Consider the following 25,832-nt stretch of genomic DNA (forward strand, 5'->3'; position numbering starts at 1 on the left):
GCTTAAGAGCCTTTGGTGAGGGACCTTGTCAAAGGCTTTCTGAAAATCTAAGTACACATAACCACTGGATCCCCCTTGTCCACATGCTTTGCCCCCTCAAAGAATTCTAGTAGGTTGGTGAGGCATGATTTCCCTTTACAAAAACCATGTTGACTCTTCTCCAACAAATTATGTTCATCTATGTGTCTGACAATTTTGTTCTTTACTATAGTTTCAACCAGTTTGCCTGGTACTGAAGTCAGGCCTGTAATTGCAGGGATCACCTCCAGAGCCCTTTTTAAAAATTTGTGTTACATTAGCTATCCCCCAGTCATTTAGTACAGAAACTGATTTAAACGATAGGTTACAGACTAGAGTTAGTAGTTCTGCAATTTCACATTTGAGTGCCTTCAGAACTCTTGGGTGAATACCAGCTAGTCCTGGTGACTTATTACTGTTGAGTTTATAAATCTGTTCCGAAACCTCCTCTAATGACACCTCAATCTGGGACAGTTCCTCAGATTTGCCACCTAAAAAGAATGGCTCAGGTTTGGGAATCTCCCTCACATCCTCAGCTGTGAAAACTGATGCAAAGAATTCATTTAGTTTCTTCGCAATGGCCTTATCGTCTTTGAGTGCTCCTTTAGCATCTTGATCGTTCAGTGGCCCCACTGGTTGTTTAGCAGGCTTCCTGCTTCTGATGTACTTAAAACATTTTTTGCTATTACTATATCAATATCCTCATGTAATACGAGGCACTCTAGTTCACCCATATTATTTAGACTTTGGCTAGCTGTTCTTCAAATTCTTGCTGGCTGGAACAGCCAGGGAAAAAATTAGTGGAGGAGGCAAACCACCGCTCCAGTGCTACACTCACGAGCTGCCGGTTCTACAAAGAGCTGGACGTGATACTCGATGGTGACCCGACCTCCACTGCAAAGTCCCCTGTGGATACTTCATTGGCTTCATTGCCAGCTGAGAGTAGCAGGAGGAGCCAATCTTGGATGAAGAGGGGGAGGGGGAACCAGAGGCAGAGGAGGACTCGGAGGCCAGAGATGCATACAGTTGGGAGCTCTTTTCTACCCTGGAGGAGCCTAGCCAGTCACAGCAGTCAGATATTGGCGAACTGCAGACAGGAGAGGAGGCCCCTGGTAAGTGGATGTGATTTTGGGAATTGCTGAAGCGAGTTGTTGGGGTCAGGAAGGTTGCAGACAGCAGGCTTGTCTCCCACCTCATGCCTAGTTTGAGTGGCAGAACAGGCTGTTGATACACTCCCTCACTTCACGGGAATCTCCCTCAGAAGATCTCCAGGAAACTCTCGTGGCGATACTGGGCAATCCGCTCCCACAGGTTCCTTGGCAGAGCTGCTTTGTTTCTTGCCCCATTAATTAACTTTCCCACGCCACTGTGCCGTCACGGGCGGGGGGGGGAGGGAGGGGAACCATAGCTGCACACAGGCTAGCAGCATAGGGGCCAGGGCAGAAGCCGCAGGCTTGGAGAAGACCCTCCCCTTGATTCTCTACTCACCCTCAGCAGCGAAATATCTTCCATAATGATCACCTCCTGTGGAAAGTGTGGGGACAGGAATGATTATCAGGCTCCCCCTACAGTGCCGGCTCTCCCCAAGTGCCCAAGAGCCACGTGCCCAGTGTACAGGAGGGTCCAGGAACAGTGATTTACCCTGCCCCTGCAGCTAATCACCATTTTGGGGGTCTTGTGGCTTATGTGTGCTTGCCTGGGGTCAGCCAGTTAGTGTCAGGTGTGTGAGTACTGGCTGTGTTTTAAAGCACTGAAACAGTGTTCTTTGTGTTGCAAACAACACTGCTTCTGTAAAATGTTACATTTAAACTTCTCAGAGATGACCTTGGGAGGCCAGCCTCCCTTATCGGCGGCAGAACGGTTGCGAAGAATTCAAAAGCAGCCAAGAAGAACTAAGGAGGACTTTATGCGTGAGGTTATAATGCACTCTGCCGCCGAGAAAAAGGAATTGAAGGAGTGGCGGGACAGTGAGAAGAGGGAACGAAAGGAGAATGCGGCACACCAGAAAGAAGCCACTGAGCGGCTCTTAACAGTTATGGAGTGCCAAGCGGACATGCTCCAGGCGATACTAGCTCTTCAAACCAAGCAGCTCCGCGTCCGCCCTCTTCTGCAGCCACTGTCGCAAAAAACTCTTTCCCATGCACTCCGCCCCCCTGCCAGACACACACATATAGCCAACACACTCTTATCAACCTCCTGGCTCCACTCTTTACCCGCATCATTCCACTCCTCCCTCCTCAGAGTCCAGCAGTTTGGACTCTCGATACCCACTGCACTCAACACCCATCCATCTGCAGTTTGGCCCTGCTGAAGTACAGCACCCACCGCATCATACTCCAAAGGATAAGGTTGGGTATGATCCCTGGACATACACAAATCTGTAGCCATCCCGGGACCCCTCCTCCTCTTGAGACCTTCCATTTCCCCCATTCCCCCATCCCTGCTGATGATTTTTTTGTTTGACTCTCTCCTCTGATTGTTGTCTTTCAATAAAAGAATTGTGTTTGTTTGAAAGCAATCTTTAATTTTATTAAGTGAAAGCAAAAAGAGCACTGCAAAGCAACATACATACAGCTATGTTAAGGCCCCTTCTTGCATCATGTGCACCAATCACCTCCTAGCATTACAAGCACTGCAATCCCGAGGATAGCAACAAATATTACTGGCTTTCAGCTTCAAATTGCTGCCTCAAAGCATCCCTGATCCTTATGGCCCCATGCTGGGCCCCTCTAATAGCCCTGGTCTCCAGCTGTTCAAACTCAGCCTCCAGATGCTAAGCCTCTGCGGTCCAGCCCTGAGTGAAGCTTTCACCCTTCCCTTCACAAATATTATGGAGCGCACAGCACGCGGCTATAAGCATAGGAATATCATCATTGGCCCTGTCCAGCTTCCCATACAGGCATCACCAGCGGGCTTTTAAACGGCTGAATGCACACTCCACAGTCATTCTGCACTTGCTCAGCCTGTTGTTGAACCGCTCCTTGCTGCTGTCAAGTTGCCCCGTGTATGGCTTCATGAACCACGGCATTAAGGGGTAGGCGGGGTCTCCCAGGATCACAATGGGCATTTCAACTTCCCCCAGGGTGATCTTCTGGTCCGGGAAGAAAGTCCCTGCTTGCAGCTTCTTGAACAAGCCAATGTTCCGAAAGATGCGTGAGTCATGCACCTTTCCGGACCAGCCTGCGTCAATGTCTGTGAAACGCCCACAGTGATTCACAAGCGCCTGAAGAACCATTGAAAAATACCCCTTGCGATTAGTGTACTCGGTGGCTACGTGGTCTGGTGCCAGAATTAGAATATGCATGCCATCTATCACCCCTCTGCAGTTAGGGAAGCCATCCACAATCTCACGCACGTTGCCCAGAATCATGGCCTTTCTGAGCAGGATGCGATTAATGGCCCTGCACACTTGGTAGCCAGCTTCCACAGTGCAAATTGCTATGCGCTTCTCCAACGGCAGGGCTGCTCTCATTCTTGTGTCCTTGTGCCGCAGGGCTGGTGCGCGCTCATCACACAGTCCCATGAATGTGGCTTTCCTCATGCAAAAGTTCTGCACCCACTGCTTGTCATCCCAGACGTGCATCACAATGTGATCCCAGCACTCAATGCTTGTTTCCTGAGCCCAAAAGGGGCGTTCCACAGTGGTCAGAACCTCCATGAATGCCACAAGAAATCTCATGTCGTAGCTACTACGCGTGGTGAGATCAATGTCGCACTCCTCTTGACTTTGTAGTTTAAGGAATAACTCCACTGCCACTCATGATGTGTTGGTTAGTGCAAACAGCATTCTTGTCAACAGCTCGGGATCCATTCCTGCAGCCAGAAAGAGGCAGGGCAGGGCGCGCAGTACACAAACCGTTGAAAGATGGCGTCAAATGCGGATGGAAGCACAGGGATTGCCGGGATGCGAAGCAATGCTTCACAGGGCATTGGGACAGGACCCAGGATGGCCTGCGATCCCTTCCGCCTTCCCTCAAGTCTTAGCAGCAAAAGAGAAAGAGGTGCTCTGTGGGATAGCTGCCCAGAGCGCACCACTCCGAACAGCGCCGCAAGTGTGAACACGCTATTGCGCAGGCAGCTGTCAGTGTAAACACACAATAGGGGTTTTCCTTTGGCGCTCTCTGAGCGGCGCTGTAACTGCTGGCACTGTAACTTTGCCAGTGTAGACATGCCTTAAGAGGCACCTCTGCCTATTACTTTGGTAATGGGGGACATATAAGAACCACAGATAGTTAACAACACACCACAGCTTTGGCTCTATTTTCTCTTCCTACCATCTCTCAAGTGCCTTTCCCACTATCAGCACAAGAGGAAACTAGGGTTCCATCAGCTGAAGCGCCCAGAGACCAAGAGAAAAGTGTCCTGAATTAACTTAGGGTACCATGCACTCAGTGCAAACAAGCAAGCAAACAAAACCCAGGCAGATCAACTGTCTCAGAGCCCAGATCAACTGACTCGGGCTTGCGCTCCAGGGCTAAAAAGTAGCACTGCAGATGTTCCTGCTCAGGCCAAAGCCCAGGCTCTGAAACCCAGCAAGGGGGGAGGTGGGTGGAAGGGAAGGTCTCAGACCTCAGGCTCCAGCCCAAACAGGAAGATCTACACTGTTTTTAGCCCTAAAGCATGAGCCCGTGTCAGTTGACCAGGGCTCTGAGACTCATTGCTGCAGGGTTTTGTTGTTGTTGTTGTTTTGCAGTGCACACATTCCCTAAGGGCTTTCTAGATCACTCTTTGCAGTGAAATTCTAGGGCAAACACTGACCAGCTTTACTTGCTTCTAGGTGGGTCTTGTGTCAGCATTGGAGCAAGTGACAATCGTTTATTCCTAAGATGACAAACATGGATCATTATTGTTAAATCTTCAAACAGAAATGGGCCCAGTAGTTTAACCAGCCAACGCCACACCAGGTCCTGTTTCTATGCATTTAGGTACTTGTAGTATGTTTATCACTACAGCATGAGTGGAGCCATTCAACTCCTCCCACACCTACCATAACCTAATGAACCACAGTGTCCAAATGTAGTAAAAATCCATCAAACAAGCACATGACCACTACCCGTGGCTAGGAAGACATAATCCATCAATGTCATGAGTTGTCTCTGTGCCATGTCTTGATCTGAAATTTGACAGGCAGGCAGTAATAGCACTTGGGGGGAGACAAGAGGGCTGTGCACAGGACTGCAGCTTTCCCTGATACATGCTGAGAAGGTCAGAAGTGGAGGACAGTGTATGTTACACTTGCTTAAAGACTTACCATGTAAATTACAGTACATTACCATTCAAGTCACCTGTGCTCTCATCCCTTAGTATTGTGTCAAGGGGAGAGGGTGAAAGGCATCTGCGAAGCAGAGCTGAAGGTCCCCGCTTTGCAGACTGGACTCTTCCACCCATCGTCTGTCCCTTCACCAGAACGCTGCATGAGTGCTTGTGCTGAGGGTAACAAGCGGAGTAGGGAATGGGGTGTGAAAGCCTTCCCCAGATTAGCTGACTGGTAGACCTGGCTGTAAAATTTCATGGAAAATTTTGATTGTGGGAGAAAATTCATCACCACAAATTGGGATAAAGAGTCAAAAATCTGAAGTCTTTCGCAGGAGGAAACATTCTGAAAAGTTCCATTTCAGGAGAACTGGAAGAATTTTTTGGCTTTCTCCAGGCTGCTCAATTCTCTATGCTGCCCAGCTCCCTGGGAGTCAGACTGCCCAGGCGCCGGGGGAGCCCAGGCTGGCAGGAAACAGCTCTCACCAGTTTACCTGCCACGTTTCTGTGGGAAGACACAATTTGCATGGAACATTTCTTCCATCTAAGCAGCATTTTCCAACAGATAAGCATTCTGTCGGAAAATTTTCAGCCAGCTCTGACTACCCAATGAGCTCCACCATCTTCCACAATGCATCAAAGCACCATGGGGCAGAACAGGGCTTCTCCCCACTTGGTCAAGCAGAACTGTGATGGCAGGCTTCAAAGTGTGAAGTCCCACCAACTGCAGACTGAGGTTACAGCCCTGACCAAGAGAATCAGATTTTAAGGAATGAGGCTCATGGTATTTAAAATTCTTAGCACATCAGAAGAATAAGAACATACAAGTAAGGAACCTACAGATGTATCCTGCATGGTATGACATCAGTGTCATTGCAAATAACAGATTACTTTCACGTGTATGTTTGAGGCTGGGAAAAAGGCAAACCGTTCACACAAATAGAGAAAACTAACCAACCCATACAGAAAACTACGAACAATTTCATTTATTATGTGTCCAAAGCAACTGAGAGGGGGAATAATTTGTCTTTTCTGTTAATATCCTTTGTATCTACAATCCAAAATGGCACTTGTTTTGCTGTCTTATCATATTATGCATTTATGTCTAATTTGATATCCAGTGTCACCGTGAATAGTATCAGCTTCCATAAAGGATATTACCACTGAATAATAATGGGAGAAAAATGCTATTCAACTTAATTCTGAATATTACATTCTATTTTGGACATTGTTACCAGATTGATATTGGCATGTTGCAAGGAATTCAGAAGAGAGCAACAAAAATGATCAGGGATTTGGGGATCGACTTGCAAGCGCAATATATAAATTTTGATTTAGCTATGGCTGAAAGGACACATGAAAAAAGAGTTCTTAAGTATTTGAAGGGTAAGAGGGAGAGGACTTATTTAGGGTAGCACACATGGGAGTACGTCTAGGAGTACAGGGAAGAAATTAAGAAAGGGAAAATTTGAGTTCCTCATCCAAAAGCAGCTTCCTAAGAGTAATTTATACTATGCTGTGGAACAGACTCCAAAGGGAAGTGGCAGAAGCCCCACTGCATTAGATTTTAAGAATTAAATTAAACAAAGCACTAGGAAACACAATTTCTAGGAGTCATCTCCCAGCCAACAAAATCTAGAGGCGGAAGAGACCTATTATTATTCAGCAACTACTAGCTACCCCTTTTTGTCCATTACACTCCTGATCTAACAAAATCACCAATCCATATTTTATGTGAAAAATAAGACTATGAAAGATTTTGTATTTTTTAAAAAGGCTCAAAAATTTTAAGAGCCAAGTTATTTACAACCCTGTGTCAGTGTGCTATATTGGGGTGAAGAGAACACAAAGAGCCCCTCCACCCACAGTGCACCCATGCACAAGGCAACCTTAGCCTTGGGAGTCCAAGGTGGAAGCCCACCAGCACTGTCTAAAGCAGGGGTCTCAAACACGCGGCCCGCGTGGTGATTTTCTGTGGCCTGCGAGCCCCTCGCAGCCCCCCCCCCCCATGTTTACCAGAGCGGCCGAGCACCGGGAGCAGGGCAGGCTCCCTGCCTGCCTGCCCTGCCCTGCGCAGCTCCGGGAAGAGGCTGGAACGTGGGGAAGGGGGGGGCGGAGGGGCTGTGTGTGGCTGTTACTTTAGGCAGCGCCCCCAGCAGCTCCAATTGGCCGGGAACGGGGAGCTGCTGGAGGCGGTGCCTCAAGCAACAGAAACGCACAGCCCCTCCGCCCCCCCTTCCCCATGTTCCAGCCTCTTGCAGGGGCAGGGCAGGGCAGACAGGCAGGGAGCCTGCCCTGCCCCCGGTACACGCCGGGCCAGATCCTGCCCCCCGAACCCCTCCTGCAGCCGAACCCCCTGCCCTGAGCCCCCTGCCGCACCCCAACCCACTGCCCTGAGCCCCCTGCCACACCCCTCTTGCACCCCAACCCACTGCCCTGAGCCCCCTGCCACACCCCGCACTCCTCTTACACCCCAACCCACTGCCCTGATCCCCCTGCTGCACCCTGCACCCCTCCTGCACCCCCTGGGGGCAGGGAGGGGGCAGAGTTGGGGTGGGGATTTCGGGGAAGGGGTTGGAATGGGGGCAGGGAAGGGGTGGGAAGAGGCGAGGCAGGGGCGGGGCCTCATGGAAGGGGTGGAGTGGGGGCGGGGCCGAGGGCAGCGGGCGGGGGAGGTGTCAGTAATGCGGCCCTCGGGCCAATGTACTAGTCCTCATGTGGCCCTCATGGTCATTTGAGTTTGAGACCCCTGGTCTAAAGCATTCCTTGGCCAAGTGGTCTGGCAAGACAGGAGCATGGCCTTGCCTTCCATGGATGTGCAAGCAGCAGTATGATTGCACTAGGAAGAGCAATGGATGCGCACTCCTAGCCAGCTCCACCCAGAGCACAAGCGGCATTAAGCTTTCCTCTGCAGCACCTGCTCCATGCATTCCCCTGGCTCTTAACCATCATTTTGCCCAATGTGTTTGGTAAGAAACACACAACTCAGACACTTAAAAGGCCAGACATATCATTTACATGTACATTCAATCCACTGGCCAGTAGGCTGTAAAAAATAGCTAGAGATAGTCATTTTCTGGACAGTCTGTTACAATACAATGCCTTCCATTGGACTCAACAGATGGCAGACTTATTGGGTACAGGTTCCAGGTGATGAACATATATCCAAGTTAGACTGATTGCTAATTTATTCTTCGAAACCAGAACTCCTCCTTACTCACCTATTTAATAATCCAGTTTGTTAATTCTTCTGACATGGACATTTGATGGCTGCTCTATTTCAGTTTTACAAATAAAATCAGTGCATCATACTGCCAGGCAAAGGAGAATGCTACTATATAAAACATCCATAATGAAATGGGAAATTCATCAATAAGGAAAGATACTTACTAGTTGGGTATATACACTTGTTTTAGCTTGCTTTCTGCTTCCGCTGCTTTCAATCGTTTCTTAAACACAAAAGAGAAAGTTAAAGTGAAAAACAAAAAATAAAAGAAATGTTCACACCATTTTAACTGGGAGTCTGGCAATTCAACCCCTAGCACCTACAGGTCTGTTAATGAACAGGAATGAAATTCACTTCTTGGCATTAGCGGCTGTCATGTATTCCCTTTCTGATACAGAAATATCCATTGAAAATCAGCTGTTGCCATCACGAGTCAACCAAAGAGTCTTCTGTGAATTCAACCAATCCGTTTCCAAAACCGCAGTCAGACAACTTCTCATAAAGGACACTCATTGCATCCTCTTTTAGTCCAACAGGAATGTGTGTGTTCAAAGAAAGATCTCTTAAGCGTTCTGGGCTTGTCCTTCTTGTTAGCTCATACCCAACCAGAATGTACCTGAACTGGTACAACCTCTTATTCACTCACTCTCCTGACCAGCTGCATCATTTCAGAAACTGTGAAGAGATTTTGTTCAAAAAGGAGATGCTATGCCTATCCTATGCATGTTATCTATCAAAGGAATGGAAACATGCATTGTTTCCAAAACATATACAAACTCCGTTCGAGACCTTCCCAAAATAAGTTTGTAGCATAGGGTTATCACACCATTTATCTAGTAAACAAAAGGTCTGCAGTTTGTAAATCAAGCAGAAGTACACACATTGGAGATTTTAAGATCAAGGGCTAGACCCAAGGGTTTGCAGTGATCTTGGGGATTCTTCACCTTGCCCTGCAACTCATGGCTGCAGGTCACTTGCCAGGATTGTCTGGCTATATCTCACAATCATTTCCCTCACACTGTGGAGACCTCAGGCACTGGTGCACCTTGGTGCCTCCTATTCTCTGACTGTGGCACATAGAAGTCTAGTCTGCTGTGATAGCTGAAATTAGATCAAAGTGTTGGGTTCAGTGTGCGGTGCAGGGTAGTGTTAGTGGCCAGTGATACACAAGAGATCAGACAGATACACAATTTTGACTCTAATAAACTAGGGAGTGGGCAGCACAATTTTCATTGGTTGACAGACTTCTCAGAGAACAGCCACCTTGCCCCCACTTCCAGGGGGCTGAGTTTTCATTGTATAATCAAGGAGTACCTTACAAAAGGAAGGAGACAAGCAGATTCCCCTCAAAGCAGCTGCCTTATCAGCAGTACAGGGAAAGTGTGCCTATCCAGTATCTATCCCCATAATGATAGCCACACATAGCAGTAAAGAAGCAGGCAACTACTGTGCCAGTGGTGCCCACAGTGGAGAGAGAAAGAAAAGGATAGGTTCCTGTCAACATTTCCCCATCACACCAGCTTCTTTCATTGTCCCAAGTTCCTAGTGCTTAACTCTTTATGGGGGGGGGGGGGAAGGGTGTGTGTCTGTGTGATCCATCTGTAATACCACAATGGAAGTGTTCTACTCTGAAAAGGGATGGTACAGATGGCAATACAGGGCCACAACCCAGTCATCTATCCTTACCCTCAGGCAAAGTCTCCATTGGAGGGAGTTAGCAGAATATGACTGTTGTGCTCTTCTCTCAAGTACAACTGGATTGTAAAATCGAGTAAGTGTATTAGATCTAAATATTACGTCAAATATCAGCGGGGTAGCCGTGTTAGTCTGTATCCACAAACAACGAGGAGTCCGGTGGCACCTTAAAGACTAACAGATTTATTTGGGCATAAGCTTTCGTGGGTAAAAAACCCAAAATAAATCTGTTAGTCTTTAAGGTGCCACCGGACTCCTCGTTGTATTTCTAAATATTATGGTGATGGGTATATCAGAAATACTTACACTGATCCACCTTTATCTTCCTTTGCAACTAACCTTTCTGCCACTCTACCCAACTCTTACAGCTAATTTTCAGTAACCAGATTTCTACAGAACCCATTTTTATGTTTCTGTATTGTATTCTATTTAAGGGATCACCTTATCTTCACAGTTAGACAAAGATGGATGAAATGAGCGCAACTAGTGGCCAAAACTGTCTGGTAAGTGTGTGGGTTAAGGAATGCCAGGCATCAACCTCCTCCCACAATACTCTGACTGCACGGAACCACCTCCATATGAACAGCAAGCACTTTGCCTCTTCATGGCTCCCAGACTGGAGAACCGAGGTAAGGAACAGTCAAGGGAGGGCTGTTTTACACAGCATCCTCCTCTCACACAGAAATTCCTGGGTAAGTTCCTGCTAAAATTAATGCTGACCTTAAATACAGCAATATACAAAGATTTTAGTTTTGTTCCCCTTCCCACACTTTTGAGACAAATTCCAAAGAGTCATTTGAAAGCTCCTCTAACATAGACAGGAAATTATGGGGCATACATGATAGGAACACACATGGCAACCCCACATATTTCCCAGACTTCTATATGATGGCTGAAGAATTCTGTTGCAAGGGAGATATTTCTAGTGCTTTGGAGCACTGTGAAATCCACCTGCTGGACTGATTCCCAAGGGGAAGTTCAAAGCATCAATACTCCTCCTTTAAAGACAAAAGCAGCTCCTTTTAAAATTCAATGGGCTGTGCTGAATCTCTCTTACCTGCTGAACATATCTATCTGTAGTTTTCCACATGTAGTAATATTCTATTATGCTGGTTAAGGACTTCCATGGAAGCTAGGGATATGAAGAAAAAGCCACAGTCATCACAAGAAGCTGGTGTCTCATTGAAATTCACAAGAAACTTTTGACAGAAGCCTTTCAGCTAAGTGTTTTATAGACTATAATTCCTCCTAACAGAGAAGCCAGTCAGTGCCTGCTAGAGGCACCAACCATTCTTGGTGGCCATATAAAATAAATGCCTTTCAAGTACAGTGCCTTCACTTCAGAAATGGGGTGGAGGGTAGGTAAAATCATGCTGTGCTGGCTCCACTTCAGGCCATTGAAGGAACAAAAGGCCAAGTGCCACTCTAGCTCAGACTCTGTTTGAGATGAAGTCCCAGAGCAGAGCACAATTAAATTGCACAGCCTCAATTTATACTTACAAAATCTTGTTGAATGTCAGTGAAGTCTTTTCCATATTTTTCCAGTGCTTCCTCAAAGAGATTTGCCTCAGAAGCAGACCACTCTTCCATTTCATCCCTACACAGGACTGGCCCACCCTGTGGCACAAGGGCAGAGATCGCCTTGGAAATGTCATAGACATTTCTGTGCAAAGTGTCCATAGCGTGGAACTAAACAGAAGTTTAAAAAATAAAATTAACAAAAGATGGGCATACAAATAGTAAAACGCTTAGAAATGAAACCAGTGACAAGAATCAGATGTGTTATACATATCCCACATACTGTAATTGTGGGGGCAAAATATTCCACTACTATACATTAGTAAGAACTTCCCCAGTCCTAGACTGACCATTCACTACTAGTAAATGGATGCGATGGTCATCTAGTAATGGTGCTTTTTTGGAAAAGTTGATCCCACGCATCCACAATTTCTACTCATCTACTCCCAAGCAGTAATCTGATTCAGTCACTAGATGTAAAAACCTAATGAAATGGTACAATCATAGAAACTGCAAATGGGAAAGCCCTGTTAGATTCCATCCATGGATGAAGCAGGCCTTTGAGGACATGACACACAAACTCAAATTTATTGTGCATCTTCTTTTACTCACAATCAATAACAACTACATTACAAAAAAAAAAAACATATCAATGCACCTTACTAACTGCAACCTAATATAGAACCAAAAATCCCTTAAAAACAGTTGAAGTTCCAAAGTGCAAACACCACCCCAATCAAAACCACACCAACTAGGGCAGAGTTAAGCTTGTCTGTGGTTGATAACTGATGACTTGCTTGGGGTAGGGATGTGATGAGCGAGAGAGATGATACAGGGTGAAGGCTTTACTCTATTTCCGGTGGTTTTAAGTTACAGGTTATTTGCCCGTAGGAACCTTAACTGTTCTTATAGTTTTGTGCATTATGGATTTATTCTACAGTGCTTTGTCCTGTTCAGTTGAAATGATCCAAGCACTGGGGCTTCCAATATTTTCCTTTGGAGACTCTTCAACAAGTTCATGCATCTCGCTGTCAGGAAGTTGAAACACAGCTTGAATTTTCCTTTTTGTCTCATTAAATACTAATCATTGTGATATAAGTAACGTTTTACAATACCACCACTTTGTGAACTTTATTATAAATAGAGCCCTACTAAATTCACGGCCCATTTTGGTCAATTTCATGGTCACAGGATTTTAAAAATCATAAATTTCATGATTTCAGCTATTTAAATCTGAAATTTCAGGTGGTGTAACTGTAGGGGTCTTGACCCAAAAAGGACCTCAAAAAGAGGTCTCAAGGTTATTGTAGGGGGGGTTGCGGTATGGCTACCCTTACATCTGTGCTGCTGCTGACAGTGGTGCTGCCTTCAGAGCTGGTCAGCTGGAGAGCGGTGACTGCTAGCTGGGAGCCCAGCTCTGAAGGCAGAACCGCCACCAGCAGCAGCACAGAAGTAAGGATGGCATAGTATGGTATTGCCACTTTTACTTCTGCGCTGCTGCCTGCAAAGCTGGGCTCTCAGTCAGCAGCCGCCACTCACCAGCCACCCAGCTCTGAAGGCAGCAGCGCAGAAGTAAGAGTGGCATGGTATGGTATTGCCACCCTTACTTCTGTGCTGCTGCTGGCGGGGCACTGCCTTCAGAGCTGGGCACCTGGCCAACAGCCGCCGCTCTCCAGTTGCCCAGCTCTGAAGGCAGCTCAGAAATAAGGGTGGCAATACTGTTACCCCCCTAAAATAACCTTGCCACCCCCCTGCTACTCCCTTTTGGGTCAGGACCCCCAATTTGAGAAACGCTGGTCTCCCCTGTGAAATCTATATAGTATAGGGTAAAAGTACACAAAAGACCAGATTTCACAGTCTGTGACGCATTTTTCACGGCTGTGAATTTGGTAGGGCCCTAGTTATAAATAACTCAATATAGAGAAGGAACAGGCTGTACTGAAATTTAGCAAACACTAGTAGGGAACAATATATTTGATAGCCAAGTTTTCTGTTCTGATCTTTTTCACCCATTGATGGCTAGAATATTCCCTGATTTTTTTGGAATTGATCAGATGCAGTGTTCCAAAGCTATCATGTTACACACAGCCAACTAATCTGTTGTTTTCAAGACAGCTACTTAGTGTGTGTACCACAGGAGATGACTGAGAAGCACTGGGCAGAAAACATTGCAATAAAATTCAAAAAAGGTTGGCAGTAATCTAATTGCAGCATTTACCTAATTGTACCTTTACAAAAGCAGTAGCTGAATCTCAATCACAATCCACCTGCCCATCCTTCCATGTGCCTATTGCCGTAGCAGAGGTGCATATTTTACATTTCTCTCAAAATCCTCTTAATCTTACCAGTGTGATGTCCCTGGAAGCTGCAGCAGCACTCATGTGCAAACTTGGCTGTCTGACAGAACTACTGCAGTCTAGGGCCCGGGCAAATGTACCAACAGAGCTGAAAAGGATTAAGAGAACATTAACCTTGCATGCAAAGTGAATACAGGAAAATCCACACACACGATTTCTGAGGCTAGCAGGCTCACAGTGAACAGCTCTGGCATTCATCTCCATTACTTTGTGTCTCCATTACTTCATATCAGGACTTACTGTTATGTTCTGGCTCTGAGCCAGAGAGGCCTTTCATCACATGGCTTGCTATTACATATGCTTCATTCTGCTTAGATCACAGGGCCCTAAGTTACGTTCATGCATGCATAGCAGAAAGCACAAGGAGAGAGAGAAACTCTCGAGGATCACATTGGGACACATCCTTCTCTCCCCACCCCTCAAGAGATATGGATAGGTCAGCCTTGAACTTGGAAACCTGATCTACATCAAGTTTCAGGCACATCAAAACCTTTCCATGAAGATAAGAGCAGTTTTTAATTAACTGAAGGCACAAAGGAGAAGAGATAGCTGCCAAGATAACAGGTGGAAGGAGGAACAGCAGTGATCTAATTATCATTCCTCTAAGAAAGTTTCAGAAGACAATCTATTCACATTTAAACAGTTTCACATTCTGCAATGTATGTCATACATGCATAGTTTTGGGGGAGAGGGGTGGCGGTGGAGAAAGATAGCAATCCAACTCTTCATGCCAGCCTCTCCAGCTTACCATGCCCATTATACAAAAACTCATTAGGCCCCCTAAAGTCCCCTGACCTTCCTCATTCCCAGCCTTCACCATATCCATATTCACCACTTGTCACACCCAGCTTGTCAGGTCTTTCCAAATTTCTCAGATATATCAACGGGTGGGAGTCTTGGCAAGAAGCATATTTTTTAATATATTATATATAAAAATATAAATATAAATAAAAATCAATAAATAAATAAATAAATAAAGGGTGTGCTCCCTTTTTTCCTCATCTGCCTCCCCTTATTCCCCACCAGCTGTTACTCCCCAATTATCTGTTCTCAATTTTCCTCCCTCTCACTGTTCCAGTAGAATCCACTGTGATGTGTCCAAGGCACTAGCTTTAATAAGTTTTGCTTCTCTACTCACACACCTCAAAGAAAGTAGAAATGCTGTGGGAGAATCAACACAAAACTTACTAAAGCCAATGAATTCCACAGTGAATTCATCTTAGCTCAGCCACAACGCACAGGACTAGAAAGGGTATGTCTAGATAAGGAAAAACATGTTAGCCAACAACAAACAAGCATTAGCTAACCCTGACATTTTCTGTAGTATAGATACAAGCTAACATTTTTACTTCAACTTAGCCAACTGAGGTCAACCCTTGGCTCCCCAGTAGGTCTGAGCAGTCAGTCAATCTAGCACTTTAAGCTCTCTCAAACTGGACAAGCAAAAATTGCTAGTCATTTTTTAAAATATTGATGAAAGTTCCCTTCAATGGCACATTCAAGAATCAGAAAAATAAACCATTTTGTGCACTTGAGATGAGTATGAGCCCTTTCCATCTTGCTTCTTAACAATATTTGGCATTTTATTTTAGAAGAATTATTTCCCTTTACTATTTCACTTCACACACTCATTTGTTCCCTACTATGTCCTTCAACAGCATCTTACTCAACATGCTAAATTCCTTCATTGATGCTTTTTCTTCTTGCATGTGATAACTGCATCAAATGGGGTCCACTCTATAAGTCCTTCAGTCCAAAGAGCGCTCTTCAATGCCATATCCTCTATCACACCATATGCTAACATGTCTTCCTTTATGACATCCCACTATTTTGTTTTGAGTTGGCCTCTTTTTCTTTCAGTCTTGATCTGTTAGATGCTTATCCACATACTTGTCAGGACTGCATTTTACATGACCAAACCATGTGAACCTGCACTCCCTCATTTTTTCCATTTATGAGTGTTACTTTGAGCTTGTCTCCTACATCCTCATGTGGACTCTCTTGTTTACACCGCTCATCCATCTCAACATTCGTATTTCTGTGGATGCGATCATTTGCTCATTTTTCTTCTTTGTTGCCCAATACTTCCAGCCATACTTTCAAACTGGATGGACCACAATTCTATAGATTTTCCCTTTTAATCTTATTGGTATCTTCCTGTCAGATATTACACCACTTCTCTCTCTCTCTCAATTTGAGCCAAGCATTTATTATCCAAGCTCTAATTTCACCGTCCTTTTACCCAGAGTCTGGAGCCCATATACTTGAAACTTTGCGTTTTTGGCATTGTCTGCCCACCTAGTTTCAACCATTATTCTTCAGTGTTCACATTATTCACATTCACAGTACTTTTTTTTCCTCCTCTGCTAATTTTGCATCCATGTCTCTCCAACACGTCTCCATTTATCAAGATCCTCTTCTAAACTATATTTCCCCTCACTGCAAAGAAGGACACAGGAGGGAGGGACAGCTCAGTGGTTGGCGCATTGGCCTGCTAAACCCAGGGTTGTGAGTCCTTGAGGGGGCCACTTACGGATCTGGGGCAAAAATCAGTACTTGGTCCTGCTAGTGAAGGCAGGGAGCTGGACCCAATGACCTTTCAGGGTCCCTTCCAGTTCTATGAGATAGGTATATCTCCATATATTTTTATATTTATATCATCTGCAAACAACATGCATCAAGGTGTCTTCATGTTCCTTGCAAGGGTACCAGGATGAGTAATGAGATCAATGTACATTTTCAACATCTACTAACTGTACAGATTTTGAAGATTTTGCCCAAAAATAAATTGCATCTACATAATCTAGCAATGCTATTTGAAAACCCTTACCCCACTCCCATCAAAATGTTAAAATAGGTATTTCAGTAACCTCCCAGGATACGGTTGTCCATAATTCCTGTATTTTGTTTGCATTTTCTGTCTCAGATTGGGAACAACAATTCAGTCTCATATCTTGCACTTCAAGTCACATACCCCATTTAGGCAAGCGAAACACATCTTTTTTTAAAAAGGAGCAAGTGAACCAGCAACCAAAAAAGTTCATACCAGGAGAGAGAGAGAAAACATGAACATTGGGTTCGGGATAGGAGAAGGTAAAACAAGAAATCACCACCAAAATTTACAAAAAAGGAAAAAAAAGTTAAAGTTCTTTAGTTTTTTCCCCCCAAGGAAAGCCAAATTTTCTTACCGTGCTACCACCAAGAACTGGTCTATCTGTTTGTCTATTAGCGGATTAAATGCTTCCCAAACTTTTGTTTCAAGTTTTGATTGATCTCTTCCATCTTCTTCACCTGGTTGAAATGCAAGTTAGAAATGTTTTGGCATAGCAGCTTTCAGAAAGAATAAAAGTGTTTTTCTTCTGTATTTCATCTCACCCAAAAAATATGTAACTGCCAGGCCCTTGGTCTATTAAAGCACATTATCTTGCTGTTTGTGTGGCCGTGGCAGGAAAACCTTTCACCCAAAGCCTTTCACCCAGTCTGAACAACTTTTTCACCGTCATGCAGAAAAAGTTGGCCTATATACTTGGGGCTGGTCTACACCCAGCCGCTAGTTCGGTGGCTGGGGATCGAAGTTCTGGGTTCGACTTATCGCGTCTGGTCTGGACGCGATAAGTCGAACCAGGAAGTGCTCGCCGTCGACTGCGGTACTCCAGCTCGGCGAGAGGAGTACCGCGGAGTCGACGGGGAGCCTGCCTGCCGCATGTGGACCGCGTCTGAACCGCGGTAAGTTCGAACTAAGGTATGTCGACTTCAGCTACGTTATTCATGTAGCTGAAGTTGTGTACCTTAGTTCGACTTGGGGGGTTAGTGTAGACCAGGCCTTAGTGTGTTATGTCTATAGAAAGATATTGCATACTTTAATATTTTTTAAACAAAAACGTACTCTTAAATACAATCACTATCTTCCATTCTAAAAATGACCCAAGCAACCCCTGGAAATACTAGGAAGTTCATGCTGCAGCATAAAGTTGAAACATACCATGTGATTGACAATGATACCAGAATGCTGAGAAATTGGGATCTTTCCACACAGTATGCGTCTGACGAATTGGGTATTCACCCACGAAAGCTCAAGCTCCAATATGTCTGTTAGTCTATAAGGTGCCACAAGACTCTTTGCCGCTTTTTACAGATCCAGACTAACACGGCTTCCCCTCTGATACTCCGCAGAGTATGAGTATCATACTCATTTGGCCATTAAATACATTTTTAAATGCACACCTTCATTGTGATTCTTCCTTCACTTCACCTCCACTTTAAGGCTTGCCACATTTTACAGTCTCTATATTAGTGTACCTCTTTTTCCCCTCTATTAAACCTTTTACTTCCACCTTCCCTGTGTCATTTGCCCCACTGTTCCCCCACAATTTTTACCTTTCTTCCTCCCATTCTTTTTTCTCTCCCCTCATCCCAAACACTCTCTCCAGTCCCCCAAATTCCACAACTCCTCCTCACACAGCAGCCCCAGCAATACACAATTAATCAGCTGATCGGGGGGGGGGGGGGGCAGAGTGGAGCTGTATGAAGGACATCAGAACACTGTTGGGCAAATCTTTTCCTCGACCATCTTCCCTCTCTATAGTTTCTTCTCTTCCCAGCCCAGCGAACATTGGCTTCCCTTTTATTCTCTACAGAAGATCTGAAGATTCTTCTTCCGCCTAGCCCTGTCTTCCCAATGTGTGGAAAGGGTGGTCCATAAAGGTTAACTCTTCCTCCTGTAATGTTTGGAGGCTAGTCCAGTTGCAGCTGAAACATGCCAGCTTCCCAAGCAGAGAAAATAGAAACCCTGATCTGTGATCCACCCCCTTCTGCCTGGTCTAAAACTAAGCTAGATAATGTCAGCAACGCACAGATCAAAGCACCAATGTTACTGCACACCTCTGGCCAGAAGAACAGCACAATCAGAAGATTTGATGGAGATCCTTGTACTGTGGTTCGCAGCTGTTCCCCCTCTGGAGAAGGGAAGGCACCCCCCAGAGGCGCGCGAGAGAGAGAAAGAAAGAACGAGAACTGGAGGGGATAAGAGTGAATATCTGTTTGCTTCCCCTCCTTCAGGGCCTGAGAGTGTCGGAAAGCAAAGATCCCCAGAGCTCCAGCTCCCTCTTTCCTTGGGCTTGCAGGAAAAGGGACAATGATTCCTACAGTTCTCCCTCTCCCTTACATGCATCAGGAGACAGCAGTAAATCCCCACAATTTTCTTTGTCCTGGAACACAGTTCATGCCAGCAAATCCTTAATCGCTCCTGCTCTATAAGTGAGAGTTCCAGCATCACAAGTTTGCAGATGACACTAAACTGGGAGGAGTGGTAGATACCCTGGAGGGTAGGGATAGGATACAGAGGGACCTGGACAAATTAGAGGATTGGGCCGAAAGAAATCTGATGAGGTTCAACAAGGACAAGTGCAGAGTCCACACTTAGGATGGAAGAATCCCATGCACTACTACAGACTAGGGACCCAACGGCTAGGCAGCAGTTCTGCAGAAAAGGACCTAGGGGTTACAGTGGACGAAAAGCTGGATATATGAGTCGACAGCGTGCCCTTGTTGCCAAGAAGGCTAACGGTATTTTGGGCTGTATGAGTAGGGGCATTGCCAGCAAATAGAGGGACGTGATCATTACCCTCTATTCGACATTGGTGAGGCCTCATCTGGAGTACTGTGTCCAGTTTTGGGCCTGACACTACAAAAAGGATGTGGAAAAATTAGAAAGAGTCCAGTGGAGGGCAACAAAAATGATTAAGGGGATGGAGCACATGATTTATGAGGAGAGGCTGAGGAAACTGGGATTGTTTAGTCTGCAGAAGAGAAGAATGAGGGGGGATTTGATAGCTGCTTTCAACTACCTGAAAGGGAGTTCCAAAGAGGATGGATCTATACTGTCCTCAGTGGTACCAGATGACAGAACAAGGAGTAATGGTCTCAAGTTGCAGTGGGGGAGGTTTAGGTTGGATATTAGGAAAAAAATTTTCACTAGGAGGGTGGTGAAGCACTGGAATGGGTTACCTAGGGAGGTGGTGGAATCTCCTTCCTTAATGGTTTTTAAGGTCAGGCTTGACAAAGCCCTGGCTGGGATGATTTAGTTGGGGATCGGTCCTGCTTTGAGCAGAGGGTTGGACTAGAGGACCTCCTGAGGTCCCTTCCAACCCTGATATGCTATGATTCTATGATCTCAGCCAAAAGTGATGGGTGGTTAGATGGCTGTTGGGAGTGGGCACCCAGGAGTAATGGGCAGACAGTATTTAATGGGTGATTGGTTGGGAAGGACCCTTGGTGTGAGGAGAGGGTTGATTCAGAACACAAAAACACCTTTCATGTGCGTGGTGAAAATTTGGGCTCCCCAAGGCAAATCTCAATTAAATAAAAGAATAGGTTCAGAGGGAACCAATTAATCCAATTTGTTGCAACAGCTTTCATGACCTGGACAACTGCCCACTTGAGCTTGGACTGAAACCCAACTAATTGCCTTCAGCTGGTAATACCACATTAGCCTCTAAGAAACCAGGACATAGTCCCCACCATGTGACCTAGAAGTGAAAGAGTCCATAACCCATGAGCCAGCAGTCCATTTAAAAAAAAAAGAAAGCCATTTTCAACATGGTATCTTGACAATTCTAATGAAAATCATGGAAATTACCCTCTTTTAATAAGTCTGTTATATCTGCCTGGTATCTGTTTCCAACGCGAATCTCTCCTTTATCAGCCAGGAGAGTCTTTTGTTGTGGATCATACACTAGTGAATAAAAGAAGAAATCCTAAAAATAAAACAAAGACAAAAGGCAAGCAACATTATTAACGTTACTGGTAGCTAGTGGCCAGTTTTTAATTACAGATTTATTTATTTTTTTAATCAGGTGGATGAACTATGAACCAAACACCAGTCTTAAAAAACAAAATGAAATAGTATGACTTTCTTCTGAAAATAAAACAGTACTCCTCCCAAATGGTTTCATTTACTTAGGAACACATATACAGTCATTACAGCTAACATGAGCACAATTTCCTCTTGTGTGATACAAATGAGGCTCTGGCACCACAATGACCAACATCCCAGAACAAAGTGACACATACACAGTATAAGGATCTAAACAAAACCATTAAAATTAATACCCTATGGTGGTGAATTCTCCTCCTCTTGCAGGAGACTACACCACATGGCACTGCTGAGGCAATTAAAAATGCGACTGTGCCTTGCAATATTCCAGAGAGCAACCAATGAGCCCTTTGGCAGCTACCTACACTGTGAGGGTATGTGGACTCCTCCCGCAATATACATTCCTCGCTGCCCATACATAGAGGTGTAGAGGGCAGGGAAAATAAAGCAGTGCTGCTGAATGGCGGTATTGCGCACTCCAGCTCACTTTGAGCCTCAACGGGGGACAATAAGTTGTACAAGCCCAAGAAACGGAAAAAGCCATTGCTAGGTCACAACACACATTCAGCCACATGGTAGACTACTGTAGCCTAAAGGCTTACAACTGCAAGTCACTTCTGCTTCTTGAGCCCCACTTGCAGGCGCATCCAGGGATGACAAGAAAGTATCAGTGAAGTTTTCCCCTTCCCGCTGTATTTCTATTGCTCCAATAATAATGGTATCCAGTTACCAAATCCAAGAACTTTAAACTTTTGAATAGTCTCAATAGCAAGGAAAGAGTCCATCCTGATCTCCTGCAGCAGAGGGAGCACTAATCCTATTTCCACTTTAGACTGAACTCTCCAAGCCTGTTAATAGCCTTATTTTGTGTCTTGCACAGTATGGAGCATGATGCTGGTGCTTAACAAAGGCCTGATCCTAAGCCCCATTCACAAAAATGGGAGCCTTCCCATTGGACTTGAATAGGCATTGGAGCAGGGCCTACATGAATCTGAATGAGAATATTGGGCCTAATTCTCATGCACACTAACGGCGCTTTACATCACTCTGACAGTATAAAGGGGCCGCACTGTGGGTGTAAATGTAATTGATGCCAGAGCCGTGCAAGGCAGCTTTAGTGCTGATGAGAATTAGGCTCATCATCTTGTCAGTTGTAAAACATTTAAGTCAGTATTGTCACAAAGAAAAGTAAAAGGGGTTTTTGTTTTGCATCTCTCAGTATTACAAATGCAAGTGTTTTATTTGTGTTTTAGCCCCAGAGTATCCATCTCTAGGGCTGCAGTATATCTAGTGTAACAGTTGTCATTCTCAGGCAGATTGACCAGCAAATACACAAGCAAAGCAATGTAGCATGTCATGCTATCAGCTCAGGAGGCCAGATACTCCAGTCCACTCCTTAAAGCAGTGAGATGGTCAGCGAAGAATACTGCTTGTGCAGATGAACTCTCTTCTAGAGTGAGCTGGTTCTGCCACCTCTGCTGCCACCTACCCTCCACCCCTGCCAATAAGGAAAAGAGGGGACATGTCAACAGTAGGGCATAGGCGGAATGTATGTGCAGAATTCTCTTACAACACAGACTCTAGTTCTGATTTGTAAAGTTTCTTCAGTCAAGATTTTCAAAAATTGGAGTCTAAAGGCTTCTAGCTGTATATTTCAGCACCTAAGTAAACAGACAGATTTTCTGAAGTGCCTTGTAACCATCGCCTCCCATGACCTCTATAGGCAGCATTTGGGTGCTCACCACTTTGGACGATCAGATCTCTGATCCAGAAGCCAACTCCAAGCATCCATTTTTTAAAACTTTAGCTTTGGAAAAAATGGTTTGTCATGTGGGATTTGCATTTTTAGTGTCCTGTTGTAACTCTTCTACATTCCTTTCCCTCTAACAGTAAGTTGGCTACTGTATGTATCGCTGGCTAGAGAATGTAGATATTTACTTACTGAAACTTCCAAACAAATTTCTATTTAAAAAAAAAAAAATCTTTCTATTTCCATTTAGGAAGAAAAACCCAACCCTCTCTACTGTTCTCATCCTTGTTCCCAAAAGAAATATGCCAAGTTCTGTTTTTCTTAAGTTTGGTAGCAGATTCATCAACATAAAAGATCTCAAATACTGAAAATTGTCTTGACTTACGGTCCTCCTCTCAGCCATTAGAAGGAAGCTGGACACCTGGGATCCCTGAGCAAGGTGCAAGGGAGCCTGTTGCCCCAAGCTGTGGTGCAAAGCCCCTGCCACCTTCCTCCAAGACATTACTAGGAAGAACGCAAGTTCTGCTGTATACTGCTCTTTAAACAGGCTTTTCAAAAAACGACTCCTATGGAATTAAGTTTGTAGCAATGTAGTCTCACTCTTACTGGAGTCCAAATGCAAAGAATACTCCAGGGAAGCTGAGAGTTCCGTAACCTCAAAAGGCCAGCTAGACTCTCCTCACCACCTGGTGGTGGAAGTCACATTAGACCATCTCCAGAAGAGTCAAAATGCTGGAAAAAGTTATATTCAAACCTACATAGGAAATGACATAGTCCTTTCACAAAGTCTGGGCTCATTTTAGCTGTAAAAACTGTATACACCTCTTTCACAACACTGCTTGAAAGGAAGAAAAGAGAAAATTAAAAATATATAAAATATCATTTATGCTCAACATGTTTAGAAAAAATCAAAATGGATTGCTGGAATTAGAACGGAACTATGAAGAAAATGAGGTGTGGCACATGTGTTCTGAATGTCCCTTTCTGATCCTGACCCCACCCTAATTTGTCAGTAACGTTAGCCAAAGACCAAAGCCAAAGGAATCTACAGAAAAAGTAGGGAAAGAGAAATGGCCAGAAAAAAAAAATGGCTGACATGGACAGGAAAATATTTTGTTGTTTGCAGTGTTATTGTGGCTGTATCGGTCTGAGGATCTTTTACTGGACCAACTTCAGTTGGTGAAAGACACAAGCTTTCAAGCTTGCACAGAGCATGAAGGAATGCCTCTTTCAGTAGCAAAAGTTGGTCCAATAAAAAGATATTCTTCCCCTTCCCCCCCCATCTCTCTAAGGAAAATACAGAAATCAAGAGATGTTGGTCAGTTGGGAATTCGTACCAACTAATCTAAGGTCAGAAACACTAATTAGCTAACTGTCTTGGCAGTCTGTTAACTGGATTTTGCCAGCTCAATTAAAAACACATTTGAAACATACTACAGTTTATTTTTCCTTTTCAGGGCCATTCACAGACTAGTAAGCAGCTTGGGCAGCCACCCATGGCGCAAAGTTCTCCCAGGCTGCTGGACGCATGCTTGCAAGGCAATGAAATAGTTTGGGGACATAAAACATTGCGTGGAGTGGAGGAGGAAGTGTTCTGTGTTCTCATCCCAACCCTCTTTGGGATCAACGACTACAGTAAATTCAGATTCTCCCCCTGGCTTCTCTTCCTTCTTATTTTCCCCCTCTTCCAAATGCAATCTGAACCAGCAGTGGTGTCAGTGCTAGCCTGCCCCAAGGAGTTTAACAAAACCTTCCACTGGAAGGGGTATCTAAGCAAACCTCCGCTACCCAGCTGAAGATCACTTCTGTTTTGCCCATGACCTCCCCCAGAAGTTTAGCCTGTATGTCTCACTTACTACCGGGTACACAGTCCCGGGTCTGACTCCACCTCTCCCAGGAGCAGGCACCACGTGCGGGGGCCAGATTCCAGATCTCTAGGACACTGTTTTTCCTTTTTCAGTGCCATGTTTGAAATTGAAAGTGTAGTTTTCAGGGATAGGGGGAAAAAGGTAAGGAGGTTGAAAGGGACAGGCAGGTATTACACCACCTATTATGAATTTATGGGAGGGCAATTGTCTCCTATTCTCCCCACTCTCTTCAGCCCTTTCTTTTCATTGCTCTCTCCACGCTCCACACCCACACGTTTTCTAAAACTCTCCATTTCTCTCCATCTTCTATGTCTACTAAGTTTGTTAGCACTAAAACAGGTCCTTACTGTGGTAACAGAACACCTTCATGAAACGTCTCTTATTGTGTGAAGTTTCTTCCCAAGATGCCTGCTCAGTTTTAAAAATAGCCAACATCACTCAGCCCAGAATTCTGACAGTTCAAAGGGAAAGTTACCAGGGTTCTAATCCCAGATTTGCACCTGAACTGCTGCATGACTGTGGGCACGTCAGTTCACCTCTGTCTCAGTTTACCCATCTCTATAATAGGGATAAATATACTTCTTTCCTTTGAAAAGTGTCTCAAGATCTGTAGGATGAAGAGCACTAAACAACTAAGTATTATCAAATAATGAAACTAACTAGGCTTTCTAAACCTGCGCTTTCAACTGGCATTTTCTCAGCTACCTGCTGCTGGTGACCATTTTCTGAATTCAGTGGGCCTTGTTTAACACCCTGTCCATTTGGCAGCCTTAGGTGAGACTCGCCATGTTTCTAGTTTAACATTCTGAAAAGAAAATTGAATATTCAGCAAGTAAGTCACTTTTTAAAAAAAAATCTTAAACATGAATATCAGATTCAATTTAATTTTCTGACTATTAAACAAGTATTAAAGGAGGTTACAAATGTATTTATAAGGAAGCTTGATCAAGGAACAGATTCTAGTTTACAATCTGCAAGACCTGTTTTGTTTTTTTAAACAAATTAACAGCTGTTGCCATAATGTTTTCAATCAATAGATTTTTCCTGTCTCTCATACTTATGTAACATTTAAGTCTGCTCAAAGGACATCACCCCCCCTTGCAGATGTTTGTAATACTACTATCATACAAAATTCACTTTTACTTCTCCATATAAATAAAATTTAAAAAAAACTTGCTAATAATCTCTGAAACGAAGCTCCCAGACTGTCAGGTCAAATTCCAACAAGATTGCTGACACCAGTGGGCAGCTCAGAGATGTCAATTGTAACTAA

The 25,832-nt window shown here is 44.6% G+C and overlaps 1 protein-coding gene across 4 annotated transcripts in view; it reads right to left on the reverse strand.

Annotated features, from left to right (window-relative positions):
- LOC113407229 (metastasis-associated protein MTA1) overlaps nucleotides 1-25,832 on the reverse strand; it is a 160,159-nt gene that overhangs the window by 58,019 nt on the left and 76,308 nt on the right. For all 4 annotated transcript variants that reach the window (XM_026655459.1, XM_026655458.1, XM_026655460.1 and 1 more), the window contains exons 6-11: nucleotides 20,705-20,822; nucleotides 17,256-17,358; nucleotides 14,056-14,155; nucleotides 11,693-11,881; nucleotides 11,250-11,324; nucleotides 8,662-8,720 (exon numbers count right to left, since the gene is read on the reverse strand). In XM_026655459.1, the coding sequence (XP_026511244.1) occupies nucleotides 8,662-8,720; nucleotides 11,250-11,324; nucleotides 11,693-11,881; nucleotides 14,056-14,155; nucleotides 17,256-17,358; nucleotides 20,705-20,822 (644 nt within the window). The remainder of the gene's footprint in view (nucleotides 1-8,661; nucleotides 8,721-11,249; nucleotides 11,325-11,692; nucleotides 11,882-14,055; nucleotides 14,156-17,255; nucleotides 17,359-20,704; nucleotides 20,823-25,832) is intronic.

This window comes from Terrapene carolina, unplaced genomic scaffold (genome assembly GCF_002925995.2).
Source record: "Terrapene carolina triunguis isolate 2854851 unplaced genomic scaffold, T_m_triunguis-2.0 Scaffold210, whole genome shotgun sequence".
In the NCBI taxonomy this organism is placed as follows: domain Eukaryota; kingdom Metazoa; phylum Chordata; order Testudines; family Emydidae; genus Terrapene; species Terrapene triunguis.